At 41.7% G+C, this 12,401-nt stretch overlaps 2 protein-coding genes across 2 annotated transcripts in view; both read left to right on the top strand.

Moving 5' to 3' along the window:
* Window positions 1-410, top strand: part of LOC103367834 (5-hydroxytryptamine receptor 3A-like) — a 6,898-nt gene extending 6,488 nt beyond the window's left edge. The window contains exon 9 of the mRNA XM_008295987.1: window positions 156-410. Within this exon, the coding sequence (XP_008294209.1) occupies window positions 156-410 (255 nt within the window). The remainder of the gene's footprint in view (window positions 1-155) is intronic.
* Window positions 411-3,517: 3,107 nt separating this feature from the next.
* Window positions 3,518-12,042, top strand: LOC103367833 (5-hydroxytryptamine receptor 3A-like). Its single transcript, XM_008295986.1, has 9 exons — window positions 3,518-3,570; window positions 6,634-6,797; window positions 6,885-6,929; window positions 7,099-7,208; window positions 7,969-8,138; window positions 8,417-8,574; window positions 9,679-9,889; window positions 9,999-10,175; window positions 11,930-12,042. The coding sequence occupies exons 1-9, from the start codon at window positions 3,519-3,521 to the stop codon at window positions 12,040-12,042; spliced, it is 1,200 nt and encodes a 399-aa protein (XP_008294208.1). The 5' UTR covers window position 3,518.
* The last annotated feature ends 359 nt before the right edge of the window (window positions 12,043-12,401 follow it).

Here is a 12,401-nt window from a genome sequence, read left to right as displayed (position 1 = left end):
ATCTACGAAGCGCCTGCTGGTGAAACTTCATCTGAGCTGCTTTCTGCTGCTAAAGAGGTTCGAGTCAAGCTGCTCTTTAATTCTTATTCCAATGAGCTTCAAAATGCTAAAGCAACGGTTCAAAACATTTCACTCCTTGCAAACCGCTTTTGCAGGTCAACAAATTGACAGAAGAGCACCAAAGCTTGGAGAAGCTTTCGGACGCGCTGAGAGATTTGGAGAAAACATTACGTCTGCTCCTCGACGGCAGAAAAGACAAGAAGGACGAGCCGGGCTACTGGACCAGAGTGGCTAAAAGAGTCGACAGGGTTTTCTTGATTTTCTATGTCACAGTGGTCGGTCTGTTTTTAGTTTTTATCTTTGTAAAATGGAACAGTGCAGATGATCATTGCTGCGGAAAGAGAAAATGATTAATCATTTCTTAGTTATGGCTTGCTGGAGTCATCGTTCTCAACCCGGAAATCACAATTTAGTTTCAGGAGGTTTGCAGGGAAGTGGGCTAAAAAAAGGTGATGCTAAAAAAAAAATGATGTAAAACATACTTTAGACAAATAGCATCACTTGAAAATCTCCTGTACTATCTGTGTTGGTCACTGTTTACACAAGCTCTTAACACACGTCTGCATTACATTCATTTCCTGGAAACTCACCTGAAACATCACAACACCTGTTCAACTCCTCTCTCGCCTCCACACGGCTGGCCAATCCCAGCGTGAGGCGAGTCTGAACACTGGATTGTAAAGTTCCAGGTATGAAGAAGGTTGAATTTATGATCTGTCACAACTACATGTTAGTTTTGTTTCACACATCTTGCTTTGGTGGAAGATGAGATGATGCTTTGTTCCTGGATTTAACAAAGTGGAAAAGTATCTTACAAGGACTGAATGCTGTTGTTTATTGGACTCAGTGTAACTTATGCACAGTATGAACACTAGTCTTTGTGAAATTATAGCACTCTAACATGATCTCTAATTGTGGATTTAACCGTGTCTACATAGTAGTATATAACATGTACTCTAACAGATTATGCAGATCTATGCAGGGAATGTTTGATATATCAAGGTGTGTTTTCTTCTGAAGAAGTGGAAATCATTGTACTTAATGTCTGCTCTTTGTGTTTTGTTGAGTTCTGTGACCTTATGTGCTTTGAAGCATGTATCAGACTCTCAAATAAACAAAAAGTCACATTTCTACTCAGAAACACACACACTCGTCTTTGGGTTGTCACCACCTTGCCAGGGTTCCACCACCACCACACATTTCATACGTATGGCTGCACAACTGAACCTCTTCACGGCCTGTTGAGCAGAAGTTGGAGCTTCTTTAACTCGTGTGCTGTAGACGATGTCATCCACTGACTTTTCAAAGCTCACAAAGTCTTACTGTTTGCTGTGATGAACGCTGCAGGTTGGATGTGAGAGTAGAAACACTCCCAGTATTGGTAAGCAGAGCTGCCTTTCCCAATTGCTTCCATTTTCTGCACAGTGTTCGGTGACTTCTGCAGCTTGGGTTGGCTTAAATTGTTCTGGTTGAATCATCAGTACTGTGTTTTAAAGTGCATGATAAGTCAAGCTCAGAATCTGAATGTGAGTAAGGATTGTTCAGTCATCCAACTTTAAATGTTGTCATTTAATGCCACCAAGGTGATGGTAATTCTGAGTTTTAGTAGAAGGCAAGTAGACTTCTTTTTGGTTCTTGAAGACGTTTCACCTTTCATCCAAGAGGCTTCCTCAGTTGTAACTGACTAGCTTGAAGTCACATGAATTTATTTTCGATCAAAACCACATGGCTAGTAACACATCAAAATGTGACTGGATGTAAGTACCTGATAAGTGACGCTGTAGACTTTCTTCTCTGTTCGGAGGCGACTGGTCACTCCTCTCAAACCGTCTGTCTTCTCTGTCCAGAACATGAACGTTGCTGTCCTTAAAGGAGTTCAGCTCATCTTTTTGATGCAGGTGGACTGATGAGTCTTGTCCTGAGGAGCTGGTTGTACTGAGCTTTGTTTAGTCTCTTTAGATCTGTGCACTCCTCTCTGCATTGGAATATATATGTACAGCCTCACTTGTGTTTGGATGTTTTACCCTTTGGGTGAGCCAGCTTTTGTATCAGAGTGTTGTTGGGTCTCTGTTTGATGATGTTTTGTTTTGTTTCTGGACATTTTTGCTGACTAAATGAAGGCCCGGTTAGGATAGCCAAAAGTGCTTTCTCAATCGATAAACCAGACTTGATTTGTGAAGCACTTTTCATGTGGTTCAAAGTGTTTTATAGAGCACAAGTAATGAAAAGGCTATAAAAAACATGTAAAAACACCCCATAAACAAAAGACCTGAGGGTTCCAGAGGGTCCATAGGATGAAAACCAATCTGATAAATAGGTGCTCCTTTTTCCCCTCTACTAAGGCCTGGTCCACACGTAGCTGGGTTTTTGTAAAACCAAATATCCTGCCCCCTCCGTCTAGAAAAAAACTTCCGTACACACCACCTCGTTTTTAGAAAAGAATTCATCCACACCTCACTGCATTAGTGTGTTTTTAAGCACATTCATATTCTACGTGAGCAACAACCAGGACGTACGGAAATTGTCACGCCATTCTTCCAGGAGCACGATTTCCATCTCAAAGTTCTCCCACCAGCTGGCAGTGAGTCCCGGTCTGACCCAAAACTGGAGTCGGAGTCTTTGATGGAAAACATGCCTCGGATGTGGAATGGCAAGGAGGCAGAAAATAACCGTCCTTAACATCGTCCTTCGCCTGTGTTCTTGTACATGGAGCGGTATCTGGGTCTGGACCAGACACAACACAGTTCTGAGGGCGTCCACGCTGTTTCCAAATGTAAACACAGGTCGCATATGTGATGTAAAGATCATATTTAGTCGCAGGCAGTGATGTTTTGAAACCTAAAACCCAGTTATTGACGTCCACATGCAGACGCATAAACAGAGGATTCGTAGATCTTCACTTTGGTCGGTTGTTTTGGGATGGGAAAGAGAACGACCACAGAGAAGCATGGTTGCTTTTGTAGAAGCACTTAGACTCAGTGTTAGGTGTTGTACAAAAAAAAACAAAAAACATTTGTTTGCATCAATTAATGCACAGTCAATTTCTGTGGCAAAAAATGAAAATATTCCCTGGAGAGGATGGGAAAGCTTTGCACTGTGATGAGTCGCATCTGCAGTTAGTTGCATATTTACTACACGTCCATCTGATGTGTAATCTATTTACATTTGACGTACTTCATGATGCAACTCCTATATTTATCCACTTTGAAAAACAAACAACATCGATAGCGGAAGTGGGAAGTGAGCAGCTTTTGGTTTGATAAGAGCTAACTGGCCTGCTGATGGCTGTGTGGTGTGTGTGTGTGCTGATAGTTCCTGGCAGCTTTGTTTCATGTGTTTTGTTTTTTTTTCTTTAATTAGAAAAGGGAAAAAGAGGTTGGCTGTTACATTCGCCCTGCCCTCTTCCGGTGATATAAGAACAGCAGGAAACATCTCCAGACAGCACGGAGACGACAGGGATGCTCACAGCCATGATGCTCGCAGGCTTCTTCTTCCTGCTCTTCCTCTCAGGTAAGTGGAGTAAAATACAATCCCTGAAATTCTGCACTTATTATTCTCTTTGGCTCATAGTGGAAAGCTGTGCTGGTTTTTCACAGTTGCTCTGCTTTGTTTCTGCCGTTTGTCATGTGTACAAATTCTACGTGATGCTCAACTCCTGCCTGGTTTTAATGTATCATGAATGTCTTGTTGCTCACTGCGAACTAATGATTATGTGACCGTCTCTACGTGATTATCTCACATCATTGGTTCAGGATCGTTAGTTTAAAGAGCCCTCTTCCTCGGTAAAACTCATTTTCGTTGTGGATCGTAGTATTTGAAGGCAATTAGACTGGGTGTGTGGTGAAACAAACAGAATACTATATGAGCACAAATTGTTAAAAATTCAACCTAAACGTCAGGGTGTGAGGTCGACCAGTCTTAGGCATGATTACCAGTTACATCAGGCTGGCTCTATCGCCTCTCAACTCAGGCAGCAACTCCCTCCTTCTCATCTGCACAGCTTCAGAAAAGTCTTTGGAACGGATGCTCTGTCTTCATATAATTTCCCTTTCCCTTGGCTTTCCACCCTCCTGGTAGCGACCGATTCTCTGTGCTCACCCAGTATCCGTATCAATGACATGTAGCTTCAGGTTACTTGAGAGCACATGTCGAACCTTCTTCTCTGATTCGTTCCAACTTTGTCCTTTCTCATCTGCAATCCCATCAATCAGGATGTTTGTCTTCTTGCACTGATTTTCAAGGTAGTACACTTTGGTAAACATTCCCTCCAGGTCCTGCTTTGAGTTCTTCTTGCAGCTTTCAGATGACTTCATCTTTGTTTCAACCTCCAAGAATCCCGCTCTTGACTCTTTTTTTCTTGGGTGAATTCCAAACTTTTCTTCAGCTCCTGTACATCTCGAATAACACCCTTTTCGGAGCTGAAAGGTGTAGAAGATGTAAATATCCAATCAGGCCTGTGTTTTAGAGGCCTGGTTGAATCACAAACTCTCAATTTGATGCAATATTGTCCAAAAAGTTGAAGGAAAAAAGCTTATCGCAGTCAATTTGATTTAGCGAGCAGCTATAGCTAAGAGATTCTTAAAGGATGACATAGACACATGCTGTTCCTTCTGCATTCACAGCATTATGTAAATACACAAGAGTTTCTAGGGATTAATTCATGAACTGAAAAGGGGCTTTAATACATGAATATATCAAAATACACCACAAGTCTTGTATATTCTGTAGTGCTGACACAGTGCTGTGCAATATGGTCCAATTGCACCTTCCTATCCTTCTGCTATGGGGAGGAAAAAGCTCTGGTGTATTTCTTTAAACAAATCTTGCACGGTGCTAAGCCCAGGATGCAGTGATGGTGTCCCCTCAAAACAGTGACAATGAACTGTCTTGGTGGAACTCTTGCATGAAGGGAGGCGAAAGCTGCCATTCAAATAGCTAATTCACTGACTTCACAAGCAGGGCCACCTTAATGCATGATCAGCATTTCTGGCCAAACTTTACATTTTTGGTGCAGTTGGTTGCTGCCTGGAGGATTGACATGCATGGCCAAAAGCAGGCTTATACCTGCAATCCGCATGTGGTGAGTCACACTGCTAATTTCTGAGCGACTCTTTACAGAATGTCTCTTACAGTAAGTTTTAGCTAATTGTAGTTCATCATTACCTACTGATGAACTCAGGATTCAGTCTGTATCCCTCAAAATAGTGGAGTTATTGTGCGCTAACATTTGCATTAACATCCACCGAGAAAAAAACTAGCAGGGCTGCCTCACTGCATGAAGTTTTTAGTGTGGTAGGCTGCTGCCCAGGTGTTGATGTTACTTCCTGTAGGGAGGTGGATTGTGACGACAGTAACATACAGCAGAAGGAGAGGAGAGAACCAGCTGACAGGAGCAGCCAGTGACAAGCTTATACAGCAGTCTGCATGTGTTAAACATCCATCCATCCATCCACCATCTCTACACCTTAATCCTCACTAGGGTCGCGGGTGGCTGGAGTCTATCAGGCAGGTTCACCTGGACAGGTCACCAGTCTATCACAGGGCTACACTTAGAGACAGACAACCAAGCACACTCACATTCACACCTACAGACAATTTAGAATCACCAATTAACCTCAACATGTTTCTGGACCTTGTGGGAGGAAGCCGGAGAACCCGGAGAGAACCCACGCTGCACGGGGAGAACATGGAGACTCCACGCAGAAAGATCCTGAGTGTCCTTACCGGGATGCGAACCGGCGACCTTGGAGCTGTGAGCCACCGTGCAGCCCATGTGTTAAACAAAATGTACTTTTTAAAATGAGACATACTTTATTATAAAGGAATAGCTGATGGCCCTAAAAAGGTTTTAAATCCATAGATATAAGGCATTTCCCTAACGAGATTAGTGTTCTTCCAGAGAAGCTTTAATAAATGCTAATTTGATTGTATGTTAATTAAAGTAACAGTGATTTAACATTCTGTAACTGATTATCAAATAAGTGTCAAATAACCAAGAAGACTCACAGTCATTCATTTACAATGAGCAACAAAAGTTTATGATGCATTTAATTCATGCATTAAATCATCATGAGTCATGCATTAGTACTTGACCTGAATATTCATTATACAGTTTTATAAATTTGTCTGCATGTTCCTCCTGTCAAGGCTTTAACTGATGATAAATCTGAATTTCAGGGGTAATAAAGGTCAAATATCTTATTGTTCTCTAGCTTAATGTGCTCTATCTAAATATTTGAGTCCAATTTAAACTTAAATTAAAAACTGCTCTTGGGGGGAAAAAAAATAAAAAATCACTGATGAGCTAAAACCCTTCAGTCCTGCTGACGCCCGTCTCATAATGGCTTTTCTGTGACCACAATCTCTGGATATTTGTGAGCTGGTGGTTGCATTATGAATTCAGACATAACGGACCCACAAAGACTGATGTAGTTTCTGATAAATTATCGGCGCATTTACAGTAATTGACATCTGGATGAACACCATGACTAAAGTTCTAAATACAGAAAAAATGAGAGCGTCGTCATCTTTTGGGAACTGTTTCTATCCTAACGTGTTTTGGTGTTTTTGCAGCAGACGGGATGCACTCTGAGCAGAACTGCAGTTATCAGGATGTTTTAAACCACTTAAAAATGACCAAAACCAACGAGCTGTACTCCATGACCCGACCCGTTAAAAACCACAAACGCTCCACGCGGGTGGCGCTGGAGGTTCTGCTCTTTGCCATCCTCGATGTGGTGAGTTATTGAAGCTTCATTTGCCTGCTTTTCAAAGGGCAATTCAAAAGAAAATTCCAGTATTACTCGTATTTACTTTCTTTACAGGTTGAGAAAGACCAGAAATTCATTCCTTACGTTTGGACCGTCATGGTGAGTTCTGCCGGTAGACGGGCTTTCTAGATATAGCTTCCCTATCTTGGAAAACTCAAATGTTATTGTTTATTTAAGAAGCCTTTTCTATGAGCCCTTTTAACGTGTCCCACTTTATTACTCACCTACCCTTTTATTTGCTGTTTGCCACTTCCTGTTTCCTCTGCAGAGGTGGCACAACGAGTACATTTCCTGGGACCCAAATCAGTTCTGTGGAATCGATAATGTTTCTCTTCCGGCTGAGACTCTGTGGAAACCAGATCTCACTATTGAGGAAATGTGAGTCTGATTGGCTCTGCATGGCCGCCCTCACAGCACCAGTGTCTTTTTATCTTCTGGTTTCTAAAACCGAAACTTGTGGGGTGTTTCAGATCTGAAGCCCATACCATCTCATGATGCTTTATCTTGATTTTTTTTTTCCTGCTGTATTTGACTCTTTACCATTGTTTTTAACTTATTTGTGCGGTTTGAGAAGTGCATGTCTGTTAAGCTGATTTGTATTCAGACTGATTATGTGATGGTCTACATGATGATTCTATTGAACCCTGAACAGAGGTCACACAGACACTGACTCTGCAGCATCTTAACAGCTACAGAATTAATTAATACTGGAGACTGCTTACAAACTGATGCACATCTCAGATTAGCTTTAAAGACTGAATGTTAACACTTGCTGCAGTTCTTGTTGAATGGGCCAGTTTGGATTCTTAAGGTAAATCCATAGCAGGTATAAAAACACACCTGCTTATCAACATCGGTGCTGCACAGAGAACAAAACAGACTTCCTGAAAATTGCCATCTCAGTAATTTTCACTGTTTATTTATCCTCCAGTTCAGTTTATTGCTTTTTTCCCACAACTTTTCTTGCACAGACAGATTTAGTTTTACATTTTAAATTATGACACACCTGAACTGTTTAAGTGGATCAGATATTTTAGACAAATTTCCATTCAGTGCCAAAGCAGCTGCATAAAAGCACACAGAGTCATACCTGTGTTCTCTAGTTTTTAAAACATCTTCTCTCTGTGCTTTCACGCAGGATCGAGAAGGACAAAGCTCCTGCCACTCTTTACATCACCATGAACGATAAAGGTTTTGTTGAGTACCACAATGACCTGGTGCTGGTCAGCACCTGCAGGATGCGCGTTTACAAATTCCCCTTCGACATTCAGAAGTGCAACCTCTCCTTCAAATCCTTCACATTCACCAGTAAGAGCGTGTTGTTTATGGCGTGTATGTGTGAGGGGGGTTTAATCATGCTGTGCAGTTTGCTGTTTGTCTGGTGCTGGACATCGCTGTAGACAGCCATTTCCTAAAGATGTGCTTCAAGGCAACTGAATGCATCATTTGTTGGGTACATTTGGTGTATTTGTCATTAACATTGGGTGACTGATTGAGTCTTTTGGGCTTTATGTGCCACCTGTGGTTCATTTCCTCCTCGCTACCTAAAACAACCTCACAGTACTTTTTTTTAATGTCCACCTCAGTCAAGGACATTCGACTCCAGGCCAGTGACAACTCTTCAGAGGCCACAGAGTGGTCTCGTGACCTGATGAGGACTCAGTACGAGTGGCTCTTCATCAATCTGACTGTCACCGCCATCAACGGCACTGAATTAGTCGACCAAGACATCATCGTTTACACCGTATGTACACTGTAAAAATAGAATTTAGTCCAGTCAAATCAAATCCAGCTACTAAAACTTAAAATGTTTTGTTTCCAGAACTTAAAAACACAAGTTCCTTTAACTGTTTGACTTAAAATGATGAGCTGAATGAATGAACAGCTGAGAGGTCACTCAACTCATGAAATTAAGTTTATAAGAAACTAATAGACAGACTTCCCAGGATGCATTGTTAGGCAGTTAAACTCCCCAGAGACTCTTGTTTGTTGTAGTTTGATGGTTAAAACCTGCTGTGTGTCTTTAGTTTATGGTCATAAATGGCTTCGACAACTGAGGCTGTAAGTCCTCAAAGTTAAGTGAAGAAAAACTGACTGAAGAGAGTCTGTCTGACGTCACTTTCTTTGTGGCTACTTGATTTAACTTAATACTCTGAACTTGTTTTCTCAAGGTAAAGTAATTTAACTAATTTTACACTTCTGACAAGATGACTTTTAAATAACTCAGTGTTGAAAGTGCAGCTAACGCTCATTTTCAACGGGTGAACATACATTTCTAAGCTGACTGAACTTAAAATGAACTGCAGTGTATAACTAGAAACACATCGACAAGTAAGTACAGTCATGAAACAGAAGTTGATGAACACTTGTAAGGACCATGTGTACCATGGCAGTTCCCAATGACTCCTATACCTCTGAGTTTTCTCTGACGGAGTCATTGAACACCATGCGTCCTTCTTCATCATCAATCATGCATTTGTGGTTCTTTCATAGATGTAGGTAGGTAATCCTCCTCCTTCATTATTCCACTTACTTTGTGTAAAGCACCAGCTGCACTGGCTGCCCCAGGGCATTATGCTGCCACCACCATGCTGGATGGTAGGTTTGGTGTTCTTGGGGTTAAAGGCTTCATCTTCTCTCCTCCAAAATTATTTCTGCCCATTGTGGCCAAATAGCTCAATAGCTAAACTTTTGTTTCCCTGACCACAGAAACTTCCTCTAGAAGGTCTTTTTCTTTGTCCATGTGATCAGCAGCAAACTTGAGCCTTCTGGAGAAAAGGCTTCGTTCTTGCACGGCAGCCTCTCAGCTCATCGTGTTGTAAAACATACTTCATATCTAAATTCACAGATCACCATGAAGAGGAGGTCGGCCCTCTACATCGTCAACTTCTTGGTGCCCGTCCTCTTCTTCTTGTGTCTGGACTTGAGCTCCTTCATGATTTCAGACGCCGGCAACGAGAAGCTCAGCTTCAAAGTCACTGTGCTGCTCGCCCTCACAGTGCTACAACTTATCCTTAATGAAATCCTGCCTGCCTCATCAAACATGATCCCACTTATAGGTAAGGAGGCCCAGAGTCTTGCTTTTACGTATTAAATCACATAGTGATGCACATACAGACTCAGATAGTACATATTGGTGTCATTAGTTATGCTGCCTGCTCCCCTCAGTGATCTACTGCATTGGGATCTTTGCTCTGATGCTGCTCAGCCTGGTGGAGACCATTTTTGTGATGTATCTGATGGAGAAAGACGCTGCATCCCAAGACAAGGAGACAGACCAAGACGGCAGCCTGAGAGAGGACTGTATCAAACACTGCAAAGCCAACTTCAACAGCTGCCATGAAGGTGAGGTTAAAGGCCAGTTGCACCAGTTGTTTGTAAGTTCAGAATGACCCTCCTTCCAACAACACTAGTTACTTATTAGTACCACAACAGACTTCTGGAGAAATTAGTAGAATAAAGATAAAGATAAGATAAAGAGACTTTATTGTCATTGTGCAGAAGTACAACGAAACTTGTGTGGAAGAACACGACAATAGCAGCAGTGCAAATAAGAATAAAAATAAGAATACTAGAAATAAAAATAATTTAAACAAAGTACTATATACACAAAGCATTATATATATTATAAATATGCCCAGTTATACCCAATAGTACCATGCTGAACATAGCAATAAACAAGTGGTTAAAGGCTGTTAAAGCTTATTGGTTAAATGATAAATTGCGTTAATAATTGAACCAATTAAAAACATATTAACCAGTAACACAGAAAATGAAGGACATGCATGTCAGGAGATGTAAAGCAGCTGTGGAACCTGGTTACGCCACCAAGTAGAGCTTCTTCCCGTTGAAGAGGCCGTCCCTTGGACTACCGGCATTGTGGGCGTTTAGCTAATAAAGGTCCACAATGTGAAAGTCTTCCGTGCCGACTGACTAGAGCTCTCCCTGCAGGCGAGTGGCCTCGTGGCTGGGAATCATTGGAGTGGTCACGTCATCTGGTGCTCGCTGTTGGAACGGCTTGTAGCACGCAACCATATTCACAGCGACTGTATCAAGACATGAAATGAGTTCATTGAGTTAATTTCATGTCTTTAATTACTGATTGACATGGCTGCCGACTACTGGTTTAATAATTTGTACCTCTGCCAGCCCTGCAGTGGCAGCGAAAGACATTGTTCAATAGTTCATGGTTCTTAACTGTCCACACCTTCGAAGGTGTCGGCGCTGCACTCATGCTGAAGGAGTTCACTGTGGTCTTATGGGTACTGATATTTTTGCTCTTTTTCGTAGATATTTTTCTTAAGGTCCTTATTTATTGGAACAAGATCACTATTTTTGTAAACTCTGGAGTTTTATTAGCAGCAAGAGCTTGTAGATGATACAAAAACTCCAGAGACATGCCTTTTTCCACTCTTGGGAAGGTGTTTGGACAAATAAGTCCGAGCAAAAACTCTCCAATGCCACTGTAAGGGCAGTAAAGGTGCAGAAGGGCATAATAGTTATGATGAAGCTATTCTGCCTGATACCGTGTTCAGAGTCTCTTAAAACAATGTAAGTATCGATTTACGGTTTGAAGAACAAATGTAGTAAAAGTGGAAATTTTGTCTGGCAAAAGAAAAGAGACAAAAACTGAGGTGAGACAATAAGGAACCTTGGTTTAGTTGGTAGAGAGCTCTGGGACTTGGGAAGATTGACTTGGCATTATTTCTATTGATCTTTAAAACAGCACAAACATTGAGGTTCCTGTTTCAAACTGGGACTCTTTAACTCTTTCATCCTCTGAAGCTGTTGCTGAGCTGACGACATCAAACGACCAAACAAGCCTGTTAATGCACCACTTGTTTAGGCTGAGGAGTAAAGAGGCACTAGTTATGGACCATTACTGAATCTGACCAGACGCTTGATCAAAAAGCTGTTTAATGAAGAGGAATATTAATCTTTAATGACATATAGTCATATAAATAAGCTCTGACTAAAGAGCCAAACAAGGCTGGTCTTACGAAGGAAACAACTTTACTGGGAGATAGAAGCTGGTTCTCTGATTTTTTTGACTTCCTTGTGGTTTTAGCTTAATATGATACTAAAACCTTTCCTTTCAGATGTGCAGAAATGGACTCAGGCTACATTTATCTACAACGTGTCTGGCGGTGAAACCCCACCTGAGCAGGTACCTGCAGCCAAACAGGTTAGAATGAAGCTGCATTTTAACTGAGCAGAGACACAATCCTGAAAGTCTACTAAAAGTCTGCTGAACCTCTTTTGCAGGACAGCGGCAGCAAATTGACAGAGGAGTTCCAGGCCTTGGATAGACTTACGGATGCACTGAGGGAGATGGAAAAAACAACATCTCTGCTTCTCAACGGCAGGAAAGGCGAGGAGAAGCCCGGGTACTGGACCAGAGTGGCTAAAAGAGTCAACAGAGTTTTCTTTATTTTTTACGTCACAGTGGTCAGTCTGTTTTTGGTCTGTATCTTCATAAACTGGAGTCACCCATAGAGAGGATAATGTCTGCATCATGATTCACTTTTTAAATCCACGTTTTCTAATCACAGTGTAGTCTCAGAGAGGGAC

This window comes from Stegastes partitus, unplaced genomic scaffold (assembly GCF_000690725.1).
Source record: "Stegastes partitus isolate 25-593 unplaced genomic scaffold, Stegastes_partitus-1.0.2 Scaffold1092, whole genome shotgun sequence".
Taxonomy (NCBI): domain Eukaryota; kingdom Metazoa; phylum Chordata; class Actinopteri; family Pomacentridae; genus Stegastes; species Stegastes partitus.
The sequence above is the reverse complement of the archived record's forward strand: the minus strand, read 5'-3'. Positions and strand labels throughout refer to the sequence as shown.